This window comes from Mirounga angustirostris, unplaced genomic scaffold (assembly GCF_029215605.1).
Source record: "Mirounga angustirostris isolate CCGP_5_RB_7025 unplaced genomic scaffold, mMirAng1.0.hap1 SCAF_2, whole genome shotgun sequence".
NCBI lineage: Eukaryota > Metazoa > Chordata > Mammalia > Carnivora > Phocidae > Mirounga > Mirounga angustirostris.
Genome location: NW_026991710.1, coordinates 174,029,753 through 174,051,924, shown reverse-complemented (window position 1 = coordinate 174,051,924; position 22,172 = coordinate 174,029,753). Strand labels below are relative to the sequence as shown.

The 22,172-nt window shown below is 36.8% G+C and overlaps 1 protein-coding gene across 9 annotated transcripts in view; it reads left to right on the top strand.

Moving 5' to 3' along the window:
* Positions 1 to 22,172, top strand: part of WRN (WRN RecQ like helicase) — a 154,894-nt gene that overhangs the window by 117,103 nt on the left and 15,619 nt on the right. For 7 of the 9 annotated variants that reach the window (XM_064585580.1, XM_064585576.1, XM_064585577.1 and 4 more), the window contains 9 exons: positions 3,299 to 3,469; positions 3,547 to 3,644; positions 4,906 to 4,981; positions 5,731 to 5,807; positions 10,380 to 10,455; positions 10,684 to 10,796; positions 13,146 to 13,260; positions 17,474 to 17,605; positions 19,985 to 20,147. In XM_064585580.1, coding sequence (XP_064441650.1) covers positions 3,299 to 3,469; positions 3,547 to 3,644; positions 4,906 to 4,981; positions 5,731 to 5,807; positions 10,380 to 10,455; positions 10,684 to 10,796; positions 13,146 to 13,260; positions 17,474 to 17,605; positions 19,985 to 20,147 — 1,021 coding nt within the window. Of the gene's footprint in view, positions 1 to 3,298; positions 3,470 to 3,546; positions 3,645 to 4,905; positions 4,982 to 5,730; positions 5,808 to 10,379; positions 10,456 to 10,683; positions 10,797 to 13,145; positions 13,261 to 17,473; positions 17,606 to 19,984; positions 20,148 to 22,172 lie in introns of those variants that run through there. The other 2 variants (XM_064585578.1, XM_064585581.1) reach the window with 2 other exon arrangements.

Below are 22,172 nucleotides of genomic sequence, written 5' to 3'. Positions count from 1 at the left end.
GGGTAAGCCCCCAGTAGATGTAGAGTACCATTACCAGTGTTACAGGGAAATCTGACTAGATACTAAATAGTGGTTTTTCTTTTATTTTTTTAAAGATTTATTTATTTATTAGAGAGAGAGAGAGAGTGCACATGTGCATGTGCTTATGTGGGAGGGAGGGGCAGAGGGGGAGAGAGAGAGAGAGAATCTTAAGCAGGCTCTACGCCCAGCACCAAGGCTCAGTCTCATGACCCTGAGATCATGACCTGAGCAGAAATCAAGAGTCGATACTTAACCGACTGAGCCACCTAGGTGCCCCTAGAGTGGTTTTTCTTTTAGATTAGGGAATTCAGGTTGAGTTAAAGGATCAACTGTTACCTAATAAAAAGAAAGTTAGTGTTACTGAGCCAGTCTCTTTCTTGGTTACTCTATCTTTACAACATCCCCAAGTGATAGAAGCTATTGTTGGGCGCCTGGGTGGCTCAGTTGGTTAAGCGACTGCCTTCGGCTCAGGTCACGATCCTGGAGTCCCGGGATCGAGTCCCTCATCGGGCTCCTTGCTCGGCGGGGAGTCTGCTTCTCCCTCTGCCCTTCCCCCCTCTCACGCTCTCTCTCTCTAATAAATAAATAAATAAATCTTAGAAGCTATTGTTAATACTTGTATAGCAGCTGAGGAAATAGAAGCCCAGGTAAGTTAAGTAACTTGCCCAGTCAAAAAGGTAGTAAGTACCAGAGCTGTGACTTGAATCCAGGTAGTCTTACCGTACTAACTACAAACAATGTGTGTGTGTGTATATATATGTATATGGATACGTGGTATATGTATACGTACTATCTATGTTGTATATGTATGTATTGCATATGTATATTTGTGTGTGTATTCGCATGATCTAGTAATAAAAGATTAGAACTAATACTCTGGAGGCCTGTGTTCTACTCCTAGTTCTGGGACCTTAGGCTACCACTTAACATCTTTGAGCCTCTGATTATTTGTTAGCAATATGAGTGAAAAATAACGATGTAGATCAAAGAGCTCCAGTGTTCAAGGTCTGAAATTCTCATGTTTGATTTTAAGCATTCTTTTCAAGTCAACCCAAAGTCAGTTGGCTTAGGTAAGGACTGTTAACAAGGAAAAAGATACCATGTTGTACCTGGGTGTTTCTATTTCTCCAAATCTTGTTCTAATAAAATTTTGATAAATATAATCACCATGATACTAAAGCTCATTACTTATCCATTTTAATAAAAATAATTCTATTTCTATTTTTTTAAAAGATTTTATTTATTTGAGAGAGAGAAAGAGAGAGAGAGAGCACATGAGAGGGGGGAGGGTCAGAGGGCGAAACAGACTCCCTGCCGAGCAGGGAGCCCGATGCGGGACTCAATCCAGAGACTCCAGGATCATGACCTGAGCCAAAGGCAGTCACTTAACCAACTGAGCCACCCAGGCGCCCTCTATTTTTATTTTTAAGATATGCATGTTATAGACTGCTAACTAACCTCTCAGAAGCCTATATGTTAAACTCAGTTTCTAGGCACTGAAGTGTCTCTGATGGGCATTTGTTTCACTTTAATCTAAAGGCAGCATAGGTTTCCTTTGTGTGAGGGATCGGCTTTATTTAGGCTTTTTCACTGTTTTTTGTTTTGTTTTGTTTTAGGATTTTATTTATTTTATGTCTGTTGAGTTTATGTCTGCTGGAACTCCTCCTATGAATTGTTTTGATTTTGATCCCTGGATGTTTCTATGCATTGATTATTAACCCTTCATGAAATATAGGTGAAATGTAAAAATGTTGACTGACGGGGCTGTTTCAAAAATTTAGATTGCATTTTATATTTAAAGTTTTAGAATACAATAACCTCTTGACATATTCAAGGGATGGATGTTTTTGAAATATAAGTGTAACCTAAAATACAGAATTTATATTTGCTCGTAATCACTCCAGACAATTTAAACAGAAAGCCATTTATTACTGCGCATCAAAAAACTTACAGATTGTACTGTAAAATAGTCAATCATGAGCCCTGCTGCCTCTTCCGTGACAAGAAGCTGTCTGTCAGTTTGGGAAGCTGCTGCTACAGCACCAGACCCCACAGTGCACGGAACAGGGAGCTGTGACAAGCAGGGAGGTTCCCCTTTTGCTTGCTCTGGTAACCACCCTGCACTTGCTATAATCTGTACCCAAAAAGTGGAAGCCTTTTGATACTTAGGAAGCTAGTAGTTGAATGCTGGGTGCTTGGCTAACACTTTCTCATAAGAAGCAAACACCTCCACAATCATGCATACCTGCAGGAGTAGCTACAGAGTAGCTTTACCTCGTTTGCTGCTTAGACATGTCATGTAAAAATGCCTCTTAAATCATACCCAGAACTCTAGCTGAAAGGGATTTTGAGAAACAGTATTTGTAACTTCGCAGATTCTACAGTAGAAGAAGTTACAGTGGGGGAAGGTTAGAATGACCCTTGAATGACCAACTGCTGTATTCGCCACAAATACATTAGACAGGAGCAACTTCCCATAAAGCCTTATGTTCATAGAATACTATAGACATTTAAAGGTAGGATAAGTGAAGGAGGTGGTTAAGGGCACAGTGAATGGAAAAGTACTCTACAGAGGGTGAAGGTGGGGAGAGTCCTCTCTATCAGAGGACAAGAGAGTTGCACGTGACAGACTAGCTCCCCCAACATTGCCAGAAGGTGATGGCCTGTGCAGAGGCTCCCACTGGAATCCTCCCTTCACTTAGGAAAAAAAAAAAATCTCAAAAACAGCATCTGTGTAGCATACACTTGCTTTTCCTGGAATATCTCCGTAAAGCAGCTAAATCAGAAATGATTAAGTAAACTTTGCAGTACCTCGTGGACAAAAGCACAGTGAACGCAGCATGCAGTGGGGACTGAGTTGTTGCAGCGCACTCGCTGATGACTAGCTGTTGGGTCACACTGCCTTTAACACCCATGCTTTTCGTCTTGAGCTGCAGCCTATGATTACTGTTTTCCGCCAGTAATGTATGTTAATAAAAGGTCTGAATAGCCTAGGTTAAATATTCCAAACCTATCCAACGTTAGGCATTGGGAAATGCATGTGGATTATATGTGAAATTACCTGCCATTATTTCACACAGGAAAGGAACACTATTTTGGTTATATATTTATTTATATGACTTAAGTACTCAGAACAAGCAGGATGGGCATAAAATTTTGTAGTATTTAAAGCTGAAATTTAGTGTTAAATCCAAAAAATGAACAGGCAGTTCTATTTTACTTATCCTGTTTAACTAACAAAAGCATTTTTAGATACTGATTTTCTTCCTAATTTCAGAATTCCCAGCGACTTCCTGATCAGTATCGCAGACACAGTTTATTTGGCAGTGGCAAGGATCAAACGGAGCGTTGGTGGAAAGCTTTGTCCCACCAGCTCATGGCTGAGGGATTCTTGATAGAAGTTCCTGGGAAACGCAAATTTGTAAGGATTTGCACTCTTACAGAAAAGGTAAGCAATGTAGACACTCACCTGTTTGATTTAATTTTTCTCACTATGTATTAAAAGATTCTTCTTGTGTTCAATAGGGCAGATGTTGGCTCCATGAAGCTGGTACAGACTTTCCTAAGAAACTTATCCTTCAAACTAATGACGAATTGTGTCCGAGGGTGTTTCTTCTACCAAGGTTCATTTTTCAGTGTTTTCTTTTTTAACTTCTAGTTTTTTATTGTTCAATGTCAAATTATACCAATTCACAGGCACCACAAAGATAAAATGAGTAAAGATTGCTTTGCATACCTCTTTTAGCTAGTTTGAAGATGGGAATTAGTGGGTGAAAGATAAATCATAGAACATTTCTTGATTGATAGGAAGTAGTTGAGTATATTATTTAGAAAGCTACTTTCCCATTGATTAAAGAAGCAGCACTGAGATCAATGTTGAAGAATCCATATATCATATTTCCTTCTTATGTGTGGAAGGTGGGAAGGGAATACACTTGTTGCCTTCTTTTTTGTACCTTACATGTTATTGATCATTTATGGGTTTTTTTCCTTTTTTAAAAAATTGAGATATAATTGACATATAACGTTGTGTAAGTTTGAAGTGTACAACATGTCGGTGTGATAGATTTATATATTGTAATATGATTACTACAGTGGCTTAGCTAATACCTCTATCATGTCACATAATTATCATTTCTGTGTTGAGAACAACCTAGTCTCTTCACAACCTTGAAGCTTATAATACAGTATTGTTGACGGTAATCCCTATATTGTGCATTAGATTCTAAATTTTTCTTTTAAACTTAAAAAACTCTAAAGATCTTTAAACTTTATTTTTTTACATTTATTTAAAGATTTTATTTATTTATTTGACAGGGAGAGAGACAGTGAGAGAGGGAACCCAAGCAGGGGGAGTGGGTGAGGGAGAAGCAGGCTTCCCGCCAAGCAGGGAGCCTGATGCGGGGCTTGAGCCCAGGACCCTGGGATCATGACCTGAGCGAAAGGTGGATGCTTAAACGACTGAGCCACCCAGGCGCCCCGAGCTTTAAACTTTAAAGAGTTTAAAAAGCACTTTCCAGAGCTTGTTCTAAAAAAAAAATTTAATTAAAAAAAATCTCAGTTTTGGGATGCCTGAGGTGCTCTGTCAGTTAAACGTCTGCCTTCAGCTCAGTTCATGATCCCAGGGTCCTAAGATCGAGTCCTGCATCTGGCTCCCTGCTCAGCGGGGAGCCTGCTTCTCCCTCTGCCTGCCACTCCCCTTGCTTGTGTTCTCTCTCTCTGACAAATAAATAAATAAAATCTTTAAAAATAAATAAAAAAACCTCAGTTTTAAAACAGTAATAGAGTCTCATCTGTGTTTCTGAGAGTGGATGCATTATGATATTAGATAATTAGATAACTACATTTTAGCATTTGAGATAATTTAATTTTATTATTTTTTAGTTCTAAAACTGTACCACCTGGCATTGAACAGCGTTCCTCTAATCAAGTACCAACTGAATTAACCACGGAGAAGAAGGTTGGTTTGTTAAAGAGGTGGTTCTTACTGATATCCTTTTTTATTGAATGAAATGCCGTATGTAACAAAATATAAACTTTGGAAAGAGTAGTGTTGTGAATAGAATAAAATATGCAGTATGTGATTTCTGGGGCTAATAAGACAGTTAAAAATATTTGAGAAAGTAACTTAATTTTTTTAAAGCCTATTTTATAACTCATTTGGCCTGGAGTTTTTTTTACACATTATGATACACATAATTGATAAAAAAAATAAGCATGATTCCTAAATGTTCTCATTAAAGCTATACACACACTCACACACACTTGCACACATACTTTCTTGCTTTGTTTTTGGAGCTTAGATAACAATTACAGATTAAAGACCCACAGGCAGACTTCAGCTAATTGGAACACTGGAGTAATACGAAAATGTGCTGAATTAAATTTTTTGGTAAAGTTTTTCTGTTTTATTAAAGTATGCAGAATTTAACTGGATCATTTTATACCTTTGGCATCTGCTGTGCCTCAAATAATTACTTTGATCATATATTCTCTATAGATTTGGGAGAAATAGGACATTACATTTCTAACTGCCTTTAGAATCCTAGAAGTTGATAATCCAAGAGCTATTTTCAGGTGATGACTTTTATTTGATGACTCGGTTAATCAGAGGAAAAATTGTCATTGTGAGATTTTTGTATCCTTTTTTTTTTTTTTTTGTATTTGAAACTTCTGATTTTTTGTAATGGACCTTTATATGTTTAAAAGCAGCCTAACTTGGAGAAGATGTATTCTCATAAAGGATCTGATAAAATTTCTTCTGGGAGAAACATTCCTAAAAAAAGGTACAGAGTTCAAAATGTTTATGTTCTATGTTTACTGTATCAACACCTTTTTTCTTTCTTTCCTAAAGAGAAAGGTGTATCAGATGTTGGGCTATTTCATTGGCAGAAGGAAGTTAAAGTTAAAGCATAAGCCTCCAGTATTGTAATTATTAAAGAAGACCTATAAAATGATAGTATTAATGTTAATTTAATAGCTAATACTTCTTGGGTATTATTGTTTGCCAAGCCGTATGCTAAATGCTAAGTATTTTATTTGTAATATTTCATTTAATTGTTACAACGATCTATGAGTTAGCTTCTATTATTTATTCCCATTTTCTTTTTCTTTTTTTTTTTTTTATTTATTCCCATTTTCAAGTTGAAGATACCAGGGGTTAAGAAGTTAACTAACTAACATATGGCAGAGCTGACTTTCAAATCTATATTCATCAAGCTCTAGCATCTAAACACTCATTACATATGTATAAAATATATATTCCAAGGCCATATAAAATATATTTTATGGCAGCATAAAATGGTAGATATTAGAGTTGGTAGAAATAGTGAAGGTACCTGTTGTACTTTGGAACTTAATATTTGACTTGCTGACTTAATGAAAGTGTAGAGAATGTACAGAATTACAGAAGGTCTAAAGATGGAGAATTTGAAAAACTTGTCAGGACCTATATACAGATTATTGAATGGACTTTGTTTATATACATATCAGGTGAATGTAAGTTAATGTGCTCTGATACTGTTACTCTCTAGTGGATTTCTCACTTAGATAATACTATTTTGGATCTGACAGAAACATTTACCATAATACCAGTCTCTCGCTCAAAACAATTCCTTTTTGTTTAGATATGGGGTAATTAATTACAATGTGTAAGCAAAAGGGTTAAGGAGTATATAAAACAAGATATCCGTTCAGTGTGCTGAAGCATTTCTTTATTTAAACATTTATTATGTTTTTGCCAAACATCTTTGTGCCAGGTATTACTCTAGGCATTGGGATTTGGTGGGGAAAAATGGAGATACAGTCACTGGCCCTCCCAGGGTTTATACTGTAGTGGGATATACAGGTAGGGGAACATAAAATTAGAATCCAGGGTTGTAGCACTTTGGAAACACACTCTGGAAATGACACTTGAGGCTTAGGTAGAAGTTCAGTGATATGAGGGAGGTTCTCTGAGCAGAGGAATGGCCCACGTATTAAAACCTGAAAGCAAGAGAGGGTGTGATATGATCAAGGAACTCAACAGTCCTAGCAATTACCTGGTAGAGGGAAGCAGGGGGGATGGTGAAAATTTAAGACTGAGAATTAAATAGGGTCCAGAATATCCAGTTCCTGTCAAGCCCTCAACTTGATCATAAAGGCATTTGAGTTGGGAGCTAAGGAAGGATTTTCAGTAGGACAGTGACATCAAATTTATGATTGAGAACAGAGGTTGACATTTCCATCAAAGATCAGATAGTAAATAACAGGCTCTGAGGGCTATGTGGTCCTGTCTAACTTTGCTCTTCTAGCCTTAAAGCAGCCATAGTTGATATGTAAAGAAATGAGTGGGGGGCGCCTGGGTGGCTCAGATGGTTAAGCGTCTGCCTTCAGCTCAGGTCATGATCCCAGGGTCCTGGCAGGGTCCTGGAATCGAGCCCCACATCGGGCTCCTGGCTCAGCGAGGAGCCTGCTTCTCCCTCTCCCTCTGCCTCTTTCCCTGCTCATGCTTTCTCTCTCTCTCTCTGTATCTCTGTGTCTCAAATGAATAAATAAAATCTTTAAAAAAAAAAATGAGTGTGGCTGTGTTCCAATAAAACTTTATTTATGGACCCTGAAATGTGAATTTCATATAATTTTCACATGTCACAAAATGTTCTTTTAATTTTTTTTAACTGTTTAAAAATGTAAGAAACCATCCTTAGCTTACAAGCCTTACCAGAACAGACAGGTTTGTCCTGTGCGCCCTAGTGTGCCAACCCTTGATCGGTGACTCTGGTTGTGGAGGGAATGGAAGGCAGGAGGATCAGAGTGTAGAGACACAAATAAGGAGGCTATTGCAGTAGCATTCACAAGAGAAGGTGGGACCTTAGACGAGGGAAGTGGCAGTGGGCATGGAAGGAAACAACTGTAAGATATTTAGGAGCTAGAACTGTTAGGACTCAGTGATTGAAAAGACACGTGGGCTAAAGAAAGTGGAGAACTTGAACATGACACTTAGGTTTGTGTCTGATCGCAGGTTCCCTTCATTGGCAACATAAGAGGAACACAGGTTTGAGAGGTTGGATATTTAGGGGATGAGTTTAGTGATAGACATACTGGGTTTGACATACCTGTGGAGTCACCCAGAAATTACTTTTAATATATGGGCTTTGTGTATAGGAGTGAGAAAGATGCTTACACATCAATAACTCTTATTTTGAAGTTCATTTGAATTTTCATTAAAATAATTCATGTACATGGTTTTCAAAGTCAATTGGTACTTAATGGCATATAACAAAACAAGCCAGTTCACAACCTTCCCAAACCCACTTTGCTCTGTTCTGTAGAAGTGGTCATCCTCAAATCTTTATCAGCTGGGCTCACTGATATTTGCCTCCATTTTTTTTAAGGTGGGGAGGGGCAGAAGGAGATGGAGAGAGAGAATCTCAAGCAGACTTCCCGCTGAGCACAGAGCCTGTCCTGGGGCTCGATCTCATGACCCTGAGATCATGACCTGAGCCAAAATCAAGAGTCAGACACTTAACAAACTGAGCCATCCAGGTGCCCCTGCCTCCATATTTCTAAGTGACATGCTTAGATTACTATTTTTGGACCTATCAGTTTTAGAAGTTTTTTTGTTGACCTATAATGGTAGATTAGGGCTTATCTCCCGTATGCCCTTCCCCCATTTCCCTTCCTTCAGTTCCCCCTTGACCAAAACAGAATTATATTTCACGTTTTGGTCATATTAACAATTTGTTTTTACGTTATTATACTTAACACAAATATTGTATACTACTAAGCCAAACTGTGGCTATGGCCACCACTACTTTAATTTTCCTTGATGTTAGTAATTGTCTTTTTTGTTACTCATTTTTCTTTTCTCTTGTTTTCAATTTCTTTTTGTTTGTTTACTCCCTTGGATTCCTTGACTTTATATTCCCTTCCATCTAGTAAGATTTTAATTTTAGTTATTGAAATCTTAATTTCTAAGAACTATTTCTTCTTCCGTTTCTTCTTTCTTTAACATAGCAATCTCTTCTTGTTTTGTGGGTAGAACATCTCCACTTTTTTTTTTTCAAAAGATTTATTTATTTATTAGAGAGAGAGCATGAGGCAGGGAGGGGCAGAGGGAGAGGGAGAGAGAAACTCTAGCAGAGTGCAGAGCCCAATGCAGGGCTTGATCCCATGACCCTGAGATCACGACCTGAGCCAAAACCAAGACTTGGATGTTTAACCGACTGTGTCACCCAGGAGCCCCCAACATCTCCACTTTTTGATGATACTCATTATAGTTATTTTGGACTTTTCTTCTGTGCACTTGTAATAGCATTCATTGGCAAAACATTTATTATTAAATGTTTTCCATGTATATTTCTGCTTCAGGGCTATATTACCCATATTTTGCCAGTATATATGATAATAAAATTTATTTGTGAAATAACTTAAAATACCATTCTGCAAGCAGTACATTAGTATAAAGACTTTTATAAATACTAAGATAAAGGTTAATATAATTATATTATTTAAAACAAATTTATAATGATCTTGAGTAACCTGATATTACTAATTCTTTGAACTGGAGTTATTTTTTCTCAGGTTTAAATCTCCTTATTTTAGTGATAAGATTTGATAATTGTGAAAATCTTCCTTTACACTATAGATTTTGAATTCTTGCAGCAGAGAAATTTATAAACATTTCTTAACTATCAAACATGTTCCCTCCTTTCCTTACCAACAGAGGGCTTTATTTAAATTTGGCATCTCTTATATAGGCCACTCCATACAATTTCATTTTTATATCTTTTCATCTTTATAATTAATTTATCAATGAGAAATGCTTGTAGAAATTGGTTTTCTGTCTAGTTTGCTGCCTAGCACCTTCCATGTTGTTTGCTAATTGCATGTTTTTTAATCTTTCTTTTGTGGAGTCAAAAGAGAAATTATTCCCTTTGGCTTATTTTTGTTTGATTTTGAAGAAAATTTGAACAGTTTGATTAATCCCATGCTAATGTTCCTCACCAGCCAAAAATTAGTGATGTCACAGTAAAGAATCATAGATTGTATCTCTCTTGGTCAAAAAAAGTTATCTTCAGTATAGATAAGGAGTATTTCAAAGAATATGGTTGAGGACGAGGACGGGGCAAATGCTGTTTTTAAGTATACTAAATTTTGATGAATTCAAATTACAGTTTTAACTTTACCATTATAATGAATGCATTTGATTGAAATTGTTTAAAATCTAGGCTGTCATATAAATCACAGTTATTTTACTGGTATTATGAAGAGTAAATGTTACTATTGACTTGGAACAATATTCTCCTTTGGGGGTGATATAAAAAGTGAACTTGGTGAAAGAAAAACCTTTACTACTTATTTTCTTTTAAATATTTTAGCATCACGGTGCATTCACCAGGAAAATCTTGTAAGTCCTCAGAACCTGTTATTTCAGCTCAAGAGCAGGAGACTCAGGTACAGCTTTTGTGAAAAGGCAGAATTTGAAATGATTATATGCATGCTTAAAATTTTGTTGCCAGTATTTTAAAAATTGTTCTTTAGCTATGATCTGAAGTACAGTTAATTTTTCATCCTAAGGGAAAATGTAATAGCTGAAGCTCTAAAAATAAAGGACTGGATTTTTCTAAGTACATTAAAAAAAACCCAAACAAACGTTGAGTTGTTTCTTTGTTCTTTGTTCAGACTGTGTTATATGGCAAATTGGTTGAAGCCAGGCAGAAACATGCCAGTGGAATGGATGTTCCTCCAGCTGTTCTGGCAACAAATAAAATACTGTTGGATATGGCCAGAATGAGGTAAGCTGTCTGTCTGCGTATGTTCTAACTTACTTTCTTCTAACATAATAGATTTGTAGCGTAGATTGTTCAGTGTCAGTACGGCTTGGGGTCCAGCTGCCCTGTCTGTGAGGTGACTCCCCAGTCTCGCATGCTACTGCCACTGTCTCTCCATTGAGCTGCAGTCCTGCATCTCCATGTGAACAGAAACCAGGTGTTTTCAGCCATGACATGCAGCAAATATAAAATCTAACTCCTTATCCGCAAACCCTCCATGCATGCATTTAGTGCAACTGCCGAAACTCTTCTTTCTGAATTTCTTATTTTTGTCAATTCATACCTTCATGTTCTCAGTGACACAGGTTTAAAACCCATGGTGTTGGGCGCCTGGGTGGCTCAGTTGGTTAAGCCACTGCCTTCGGCTCAGGTCCTGATCCTGGAGTCCTGGGATCGAGTCCCGCATTGGACTCCCTGCTCGGCGGGGAGTCTGCTTCTCCCTCTGACCCTCCCCCTTCTCATGCTCTCTCGCTCTATCTCATTCTCTCTCTCAAATAAATAAATAAAATCTTAAAAAAAAAAAACAAACAAAACCACAGTGTTATTCTCACTCCTCTAACATGGATACCCGTCTTACTCTTACTTAATAGTTTTGAGACTTTTCATTTCAGTGTTTCTTATGTGTCTGTGTATGCCATCCTCTCTCTTTTTTGTGACACCCTGTTCGTTCAGACCATTGCTCCTGGACTATTGCAAAAGCCTCTTAACTAGTTAGTCTTTCTTTCATCTCTCCATCTCTGTTTCATCTGATACATGAGACCAAATCAGTCTTTCTTTCTCATGTCGTACTTCTGCTTAACTAGTTCCCCACTGTCTTAACTTCTTTAGCTTATAATTTAGGGCCCTCCATTTATGGGCTTAAACATACTTTTACATCCATGTCACAGAATTTTGAGTGGTTTATCTGACCATTTGTTGAAGACCCCCTTTCAAATTCCATGTGTTTATTTACAGTGTTGCTTCTGCCTTGTTTCCTTGATTCCCCAAAACTCCTGCTAGGAGATCCTTCAAGATCTGCCTTTATTAATTTCTCCATGAAGTCTTTTGTGCTCTTAGCAGCAAAGTAATTCCTCTCTCTGGAATTCGTAAAGGACTTTAAAATGTAAATTTAGAAGATGCTTTATGACACTTCTCACATAATGCTTTAGTTATTTTTTGTTATTGGTATACATGTGTTATATCTTCCAGATTTTAAACTCTGTGAATAGAGATACTGTTTTCCTCATCATTTTGTGTCTTCCAAAGCACCTAGCACAATGCCTAATAAGCATGAGGTGGTCAATAAATATTTAGAAGAAATTATTTCCAAAGAACAGTTGTTTGAGGGATGCCTGGGTAGCTCAGTGGGTTAAGCATCTGCCTTCAGCTCAGGTCATGATCCCATGAGTCCTGTATCCGTCTCTTTGCTCAGTGGGGAGCCTGTTTCTCCCTTTGCCTGCCACTCCCCCTGCTTGTGCTCGCTCTCTCTCTCTGACAAACAAACAAACAAACAAATAAATAAATAAATAAATAAAATCTTTCAAAAAAATTTCTATCTTTAAAAAGAACAGTTGTTTGATAATTGTATTTATCTTTTATACTCTTAAAAAATTGTTTTTGTCATTAAATTTCATCCAAAAGATGTTACTTTAGGGAGATAGCTTATGATTTGTGTCAATAAGTTCTCTGAATCTTTTACTGAATAGAAATTTTAATAATATAGTGCTTATATTTTAAAATAATTATTAAAAGTAAATATTCAAAAACCACATTTTAGTATTTAGTGAAGATAATTTAAAGGAAAAGGAGTAATAATTAGATTGGCAGATTTTTAGAAAGTAGACATCATACAGTCTCTTGGATACTGGACGCAATAAGAAATACTGAGTTAAAAGCCTAAAGTAGTTAGCAAGTTTATTATTATAGGCAAATACTTTGTAAATAATGAATTAGATTTTCTTTTGAGTTTCTTAGCCTGTTAGTTATCCTCAGAACCTCATAGTTTTTTTATATCTATAAAATAATAATAGTGATAAGTTCAGTAATAGAGTAGAACATTAGCCTGTTTGTTCATGCTAATGGCCTGTTTACCAGTTAGTACTGTGTTTTTGTAGTGATAATGATGGTGGTGTTTTTATTCATAAATTGCTAAAATAATAAATCTTTAAATGGTAGAAAGCAAAGAGAGACATCATTACTTGTATAACACATTGTTTTTGGTTGTTGGAAAAGTATATGTTTATTGAGTGTTAATATGAAGCTAAACATCAGCTATGTTGCTGGAGTGATAATGTTTTAATGGTTTCTTGACTTTTAAATTTTTTTAAATGACAGACCTACTACATTTGAAAATGTGAAAAGGATCGATGGTGTGTCTGAAGGCAAAGCTAATATGTTGACCCCTCTGTTGGAAGTTATTGAACATTTCTGTCAAATAAATAGCATTCAGGTAAAATACTGTGGTTTGCAGGAACTGTGAGAGAATAAACATTTTCTGATGATTTCAAAACATCTTTCAAAAGCAACATTTTCTCCCTTTACAGTTGACCCTTGAACAATGTGAGAGGTTAGGGGCGCTGACCCCCACATGGTCAAAAATGCATGTATAACTTTTGACTCCCCCCAAGCCTAACTACTAATAGCCTACTGTTGACTGGAAGCCTTACTGAGAACACATACAGTTGATTAACACATATTTTGTATGTTATATGTTTTATTTACTGTATTCTTTTCTTTTTTAAGATTTTATTTATTAGAGAGAGAGCACAAGCGGGGGTGGGGAGAGGAGCAGAGGGAGGGGGAGAAGCAGACTCCTCACTGAACAGGGAGCCCGATGTGGGGCTCCATCCCAGAACCCCGAGATCATGACCTGAGCCGAAGGCAGATACTTAACTGACTGAGCCACCCAGGTGCCCCTCTATACTATATTCTTATAATAAAGTAAGCTAGAGAAGAGAAGATGTTATTAAGAAAATCATAAGGGAGGGATGCCTGGGTGGCTCAGTTGGTTGAGTGTCCAACTCTTATTTCAGCTCCGGTCATGATCTCAGGGTCATGAGATCAAGCTCTGCTTTGGGCTCCATGCTCAGCCAGGAATCTGCTTGAGAATCTCTCTCTCCCTCTCCCTGTGCCCCTCTCCCCCTCTCGTGCGTACTCTCTCTCTCAAATAAATAAATAAATCTTAAAAAAAAAAAAAAAAAGAAAATCATAAGGGGTTGATGAAGGGGAGGTGGGTGGGGGATGGGCTAGATGGGTCATGGCTATTAAGGAGGGCACTTTTGTGATGAGCACTGGGTGTTGTATATAAGTGATGAGTCACTAAGTTCTGTCCTTGAAATCAATATTACACTATATGTTAACTAACTAGAATTTAAATAAAAACTTGAAACAAAGCAAATCAAAGTCATAAGGAAAAGAAAATACATTTATAGCACTGTACTGTATTTATTGAAAAAAAATCTGCATATAAGTGGACCTGGCCAGTTCAAACTGTTTTGTTCAAGGGTCAACTGTATTTTCATTTCCACACCGGACACTTAGAAAATCGATTCAGATTGCTCCTATAGTAAATCACATACAAAAAGATGTTAGTTACCTAATTTTTAAGATGATACTTAAGTAGTTGCCCAGGTTGCTCATATCTTTCTATTCTGTTGAGCAATTTTGCTTTTAAATTTGAAAAAGTACTGTGTTTTAGGTTGATAGATTATTTTACTTTCAAATGGAGATAGAAATTAGAGCTGCAAAGTTGTCCTTGCTATCAGTTGGCACGGAGCCCAGCCACTTTCTTTTTTGTATTATTTATTTTATTCCCTAATTACACTCTCCTTCCAGTCTTGCTGTCTTTTGATACTAGGTAGAATACATGTTCTTCTCTTTAGTCTTAATAGCGTTTTCTTCCTATCCTTTTATTACTCCTTGCTCCACTATAAATGGCCATTTCCAGAAGGATCCTTTCGGTTTCTTTCTTTAAACTCCACATGCAGACTCTATTACTTTGTGTATTCCAATATAGAAGGTGAGGCATTGTGAGGTGGTAGAAAGTCTACTGGACTCAGAATCAGGGAATCAGGAATTTAATTCCATCATAGTCTACCTGGAGAAGCCAAATGTTTTTTTGTTTGTGTGTGTATGTGTGTGTTTTAAAGATTTTATTTATTTGAGAAAGGCTGGGGAGGGACAGAGAGTGAGGGAGAAGCAGACTCCCTGCTGATCAGGGAGCTCGGGGCTCAACCCCAGGACCCTGAGATCATGACCTGAGCTGAAGGCAGATGCTTAACTGACTGAACCACCCAGGCACCCCCCCCCTTTTCTTTTTAAAGATTTTATTTATTAGAGAGAGAGAGAATGAGGGGGGAGAGGGGCAGAGGGAGAGGGACAAGCAGACTCCCCACTGAGCAGGGAGCCTGACTCTAAATGTGTCTTTAACTTCTTTGGGTTTCCATTTCCTCACCTATGCAATGGAAAGGATACTTTCCTTCCCCATATTAAGGAAACAGTGGATGAATTAAAAAGACAAAAGAGAGGGATGCCTGGGTGGCTGAGTCAGTTAAGCATCTGACTCTTGGTTTTGGCTCAGGTCATGATCTTGGGGTCCTGGGATCGAGCCCTGTGTTGGGTTCTGCACTCAGCAGGGTGTCTGCTTGGGATTCTCTCTCTCTCTCTCTCTCTCTCCTTTTGCCCCTTCCCCTGCTCACACACACTCTGTCTCTCAAATAAATAAATAATTCTTTTTAAAAAAAGAAAGATAAAAGATAAGGGGTGGGTATAAAAAGTTGGAAGAGTTAAAAATATGGAAGGCAGTATTAAGAGGTTGTTTTCACTTCTAAGAATCTCCTGTAAACTTTGGACAGGCACATTTGGATCCCACTTTAAAAATCGGATGCGTCTTGTCACAGAATAGTTAAAGTTGTGTTTTGGGGAGTAGATTTGCATTATCCTTCTCTGTGACCTTGGTTTTTTGTATACAGGTGTGCATATGTAAATATAAATGGTTACATTGGAATGCAAATTCATTAATTTATAGTGAGAAATGTGAGTGGGAAGTTTCACCTGACCCAACCAGTGTGTTTTGGGGAATTCTGATAGTGCCAATAGTAGTCTGTCAGCATCAAGGCAAAGTTATCCTTGCTCTCAGTTGGCAATCTGATATCAATCTGCCTTGCTGGCAGATTAGGCATTGTCCTACATTACTTGCCGGGGAAACTGTAATATTCAAATCTAGTTAGCCAAGACGTCTTCTCATCTGAACAGTTCTTGCACAGATATTGCCTACTTTGGTCCTTCTGCCTTTCCTATTTATGTTTCCATAATTGATCACTCTCTGTTCATATAGTCTTTTATCTACATAGAGCATGATTTGATTAGACTTTTGCTTAATCGGAATCACATTCTAGCCCTTCCTTCTTGAGGTTACTGCCCTTATGGTACTTTGCTTAGTGTTTCGGATGTTCCTAAACCCTTTAGTCTCACGTTTACAGATGACATCATGATTTTGTCCCATAAGTAATAAAATCTTCATGGACCTGCCAGTATAATTCACAGTGGTCACACTTCTAAGACCTTGGTAGTGGGGTGTCCATTGTTGCCTCCAGCTATATAGCCTGTACTGACAGACTGAGGAATTGGGCTGATGGACTCTGATTTTAAGCATTTCTAGGAATTTAGGGCCAGATTTGACAGTGTTAAGGTCTCAAATAGAAGCACTTCATTTAATAAAGAACATTCTTCCTTGAAAATCTAGAGGTGCCTAGAAACAATGACTTCAGGTCTCGTGGTATTGTCTGGTTTCTCTGTTCACCAAACTGTGTTGTCCCAGGTATCTGAACTAATCTACAGACTCACTTATTTATTTAGGGTAGAAATGGATTGCTGTGGGTTATAATAAGCCAAGTTCTGTTGGATTTAATTCTTTTAATTTAGTATTGGTGCTTATGTTTTGAAAGGTAAAATTGGCATGGGGGGAACTATTCATACATCTGTGCGAATCATGCATCATATAATTCTATCTAAATCTCGCTTGGTCTTTACCTTTATTTCAGGCTTTTAAAAAATTCCAATATTTCTTTATTAATCTCATTTTTCAATCCTTTCTCCACCTTTTCTCTTTTAAACGTATCCTAAGGAACCATATTTAAGAATTTACATAATGCTTCAAGTTTAGAGCCACAGTTTGTATGTATCTTTTTAGACTATACATATATAGTGATGATATATTTACTTATGTTAGCAGAATTTGTGACTGTGGTATCTAAATTTGAATATTAATTCGGTTTATTCATTCATTCAGTATTCACTTCCAGAGATTGAGGGACTAATTTAGAGTCAGAGTGGTCAACATTATAGTTCATTTTTTATTCCCTCTTTATTGGCTAAAGGGGAGACTAGAGATTTCTAGTTTTATAACCATGTTAGGTATTACAAATATTTTATTTAAAGACTTACTCCCTCCAGCCTTATTTTACCTTTTTAGATCAATATGTAAAAAAACAAAAACAAAAACAAAACCTTTTTCAGCTCCTCATAAAAAGGGAATTTTTGACTGTTCCTTAGAAGTTTTATTTGTGTGGTTTTTTTCCCTCATGCCTACCAATCATACTGATACTTCTATCATTATATTGCTATTATTATTGGTCATTTGTGTTACATTTAAAATTTTGTAGACAGACCTCTTTTCAAGGACAACACTTCAGGAAGAACAAAGGAAGAGTGTGGTGGCAAAAAATGAAGTATGCTCCCTTTCACAGTCTGTGGCCATCACATATTATTTATTCCAAGAAAAGAAGATGTCTTTGGTAAGTGTTTTACTTCCAAGTTACAGGGGATTTTCAAATTTATCTAAACATGTGTTTTATCAGCTTTTCAAATAGTAAAGTTGTGACTTGGGATAAATTTCTTCTAATCTTGCAGTATTTTATGTTGTTTCATTTTATATTTAATCTTAGACTAACGTCATTTTCTTTTTCTGCCACGCCTGCCTTTGTCAATTAATTTAAAAGAGTAAGTGTACTTTGACCATGGTTATTTTGTAGAGGTTGTATCAGAGTACTGTTGAACATATTTACAGCTTAGGGATGTTAGAGCAGCTGTATTTTAAGACTTTTTTTTTAACTGGGATTAATAGTTTAAAAACTATTAGCATATGTACTGATAAGAAATAATCTCCAAGGTACATTAAAGTAAAGAAAGGGAAGTCGGAGAGCAGTATGAAAAACATAAATGTGTTTTTGTATATATGCATGCTTATATATTAACATATTTTTGTGTATGTATACAAAAATGCATAGACTGTCTCTGGAAGGATGTCCAAGAAGCTGGAAATAAGTTTTTAAAAAACAGCTTGCTTTTCACTCTAGATCCTCTACTATTATTCTGTTTTTTAAACCATGCCTGATGGTCTTTGAAAAAAAGTCTTAATTACTGTGAAAAATGGCCACACTTAATATTTCTTCACTGTTCTGGCCTCAGTCCTTATGGCTGTTGAGGTTTTTTTAATATACAAAATGAAGAGTACATCTTAGTGGAATAGGGACAGAATTAGGCTTCCAGCTAGGTTTAACTAATTTGAAATCCTATCCTCTCTGTCATTAAATTGATTTGGAAAAGGCTATATGGTCCACTGCCTGCTTTTCCTGTTCTCTGTGTCTCTGTTCAACTAGGTTATATTATACTTCTTATTCTGGTTAAAATCCAGTATAAATAAGAAAACCAGTTCATAGCTTGTCTTCATCACTTAATGTTCTAATTAAACAGTCAGATTTCTGAAATTAAAAGTACAAAAGCCATTACAGAAGAAACCAAACAATTCCATTGTACTAGTTTTGAAGTGAATTACATGATAAGTAGAAATTTCAAGTTCAGTTTCTTATTTAAATAGTAACTTACATGTATGTGTTAAGTATGCTTATAACTACATAATTTGACCATATATACATGGTATAACTGAATATAGTACTAAGAAAATTTGGTATAGCCTCCAAATTTTCTGAGTAAAGTACATTCTAATACTCAGCCATGGTATGTGGTTTCGTGTATTATATTATATATTCATGGTTAAAAATGTGGGGTGGTATATTTTCATTGATATCTTTTGCTATTATTTTTTTGTATATTATCGTGTAATATCATGGTATAATTATCTGTTCCTCCCAAGGGTCTGAGACGGTCTGTGCCAGTTAACCACAAAATTAAACATGCCTAAGGACTAATTAATCAGGAGCAATAATACAATTAGTTCTAGGTAATTTGATGCCTGGTATCCAATAACTCTGATATTTTGTACACATGGTGCATACTGTGTAGGGGAAAAGGGTAGACAATGAAAGTAACTTAAAACCTACCTTTGAGGGCTGAAAATATTGCTTTAAATGCTCTCTTCTGTGAAAGTACAACATTCACATAAATACTGTCCAAATTCAGACTTCCAAGATATATTAAAAGAGAGTATCATGAAATAATTTAGAGCTGAGTAAACTTTCTGAGTGTTTAAAAGAATGTTTTAACTAATAAACATCTTAAATGGATTTGGAGCTACATGTGTTTAAAAAGCTGCATAAATATGTAGCACTGTCCTAAATTTAAAACAATTCATGCTAAGTTTAATGCTAAACAAGAGATGACAGCCCTTGCTAAATTGTGGTTATTATTTTATGAATAGAGCCAATGTAAAATACCCTGCTAAGGTTTTTTCAAGAACCTTTTATAGAATGCATCTGGAACCTTACATTATCACTAAGCATTTTAGGATTTGTCGTCTTAGAAATTCACGTAACTAAAGTACCATGTGTTAGTTCAATTATATGGAGTATTGGATTACAATTTACTGTATTTTCAAAAGGCTGTGGCAGTTATTAGACTTACACAGAATGATTACTCTCTGCCACTAATAGGTTTTTAAAGTGAATAATTACAGAGGGATGAGGATTGAGTTCTTAGCTAAAGCTGGATGATTTTGTTTTATTCACAGTAGTAAGTGTAAAAGGTAGAACCTGTGGAGATCTATAATGTGGGTAGTTTTAAAGAAATAGTAAAAATGAAAAATTTAAGTGAAGTTTCAGGGCATTGTTTATTTCTCAGTGAACACTGACTACCTGAAGGTTTTGGACATTTTATTTACATATGGTACAATGCAAACTTTTAAGACCTCACTGTTGGTTTTGCTCCTGTTTCTCTAGATAAGTATAGCCGAGGACAGGATTATGCCTCTCACAGCAGTTGGGATGCACTTAACCCAAGCGGTGAAAGCTGGCTGCCCGCTTGATATGGAACAAGCAGGCCTGACTCCAGAGGTTCGGAAGATTATTGTTGATGTTATCCGAAACCCTCCCATCAACTCAGGTGATCTGCTCTGACCCTAGTCTGCAGCCTTAAGGACTTGAGTCATTGAACCCAGAGGAAGTAAACAATCCACTAATTTTTTCACTTTACCAGCATTAACCCCTTATGCTGTGATGGAAACCTTACTTTTGTAATGCTTTTTATATTGTTTTTGAAAAACAATCTTTCTTCCCATTATCAGAGGAAAGTCTGAGTCTGAGAAATTCTTGTTTTCCTTTTCAGCTTTAGATTAGGACTTCCACTCCCATCCCCAAACAATGGGCTTTCATCCTTTTCTAATTTCTACCTCACCTCTTGAAAAAAACACATTTTTTTTCCATATTCATTTCCCATAGCTTACTGATTTCTCATTTTCCCCTAAGTCTTATGGATTCCTTGTCACTGGCCTCACATAAGTAGTCTTCCTAACCAGGACAGTCAGTGGTCTCAGTAGCTGTGGTGTTGAAGGGATGGTCCTTGGTCTCTCGGCCCCCTTGTAGAAGGGCTTCCTGTTGTCACTTTGCTGCAGAACCTCAGCTGTGCTCATGTAGATTAAACCCCTTTACCTGCCCTGCAGAAAGTTTTAGATTATCTGTTTTTTACAGAATTAAGGATGAGGTACCTCGGAGGATTTTTTCCCCATAAATGTACAAACTAGATGTGTTATATAACTCACTAAATTTTCAAGCTCTTAGGACAGAGTAGTAGACATACAAAAAGTCTTACCTCAGGAACTGCAATGCAAATACTTAAATTTTTATTAACTAAAATTCTTTCCCACTTGGGAACAACCAGGCGGTTCCCCTAGAAATTTAGAAATAAGGGAAATAAGATCAACCTCTGAAAGTACAATCAATAGTGTACTAAATTGGTCAGAACAAAAATATTAAAGTCACCTTAAAAGACAGCATTGGACGCCTGGGTGGCTCCCCAGGGAGCTGGGTCATCCCTTAGGCGACCGACTCTTGATTTCGGCTCAGGTCATGATTTCAGGGTCGTGAGCTTGAGCCCCTAGTTGGGCTCCGCACTCAGCACTGAGTCTGCTTGAGATTCTCTCTCCCTTTCCTTTTGCTTCCCCTGCTTGTACTCTCTCTCTAAATATATAAAGAAAATCTTTAAAAAACATATATTAAGGGCGCCTGGGTGGCTCAGTTGGTTAAGCGACTGCCTTCGGCTCAGGTCATGATCCTGGAGTCCCTGGATCGAGTCCCGCATCGGGCTCCCTGCTCAGCGGGGAGCCTGCTTCTCCCTCTGACCCTCCCCCCTCTCATGTGCTCTCTCTCTCTCTCATTCTCTCTGTCTCAAATAAATAAATAAAATCTTTAAAAAAAAAAAACCAAAACATATATTAAAAAAGCATTAATTCTAGGCTTCAGGAAGACTTGACTGAAGTCTAAAGAAAGAATACCTTCATCAGTTCCATTGGTCAACTGTGGAAGCACAGGAAAAAGAAAGACAGAGACAAATCTGGGCAGTGGTCATCTAAATTATTCTCAGGGAACTAAAATTTTTTTCTTAAAACATTATTTACTTATTTATTCAAATTTCCTTCTTCCTTTTTTTCTTTCTTTCTTTTCTTCCTTTTCTGTCTTTTCTTTCTCTCTGTAATCTCTCTGCCCAATCTCTCTATGGGGCTCAAACTCACAACTCAAGAGTCCCATGCTGTCCTAACTCAGCCAGCCAGATGCCCCTAAAAGTTTTTCTTTTTATTATACCATATCAAAGTCATACTGCTAATTATTTAAAAGAAATAAATATGCAATTTCTAATCCTGGCCAATGAGACTTCAAGTATACTAAGGGCCTGTTGATAAGTTATGCCAAGATCTTATTTGAGGAAAATATCAACTAATTCTGCTTCTATATCATTTCCTCGCCTTCTGGTTACAATTTGATTTCTCATGTAGATCTGTCTGTAGAGAAAGTATGCACTAGTCATGCTAATCTGGATACTTATCTATGTGATAATTGTAAATTCATAATTGTAAATCAGTGAATTGACAGTCTGTGAACATGGTTAATGTGGATCTGTTAAAATTAAATTAGG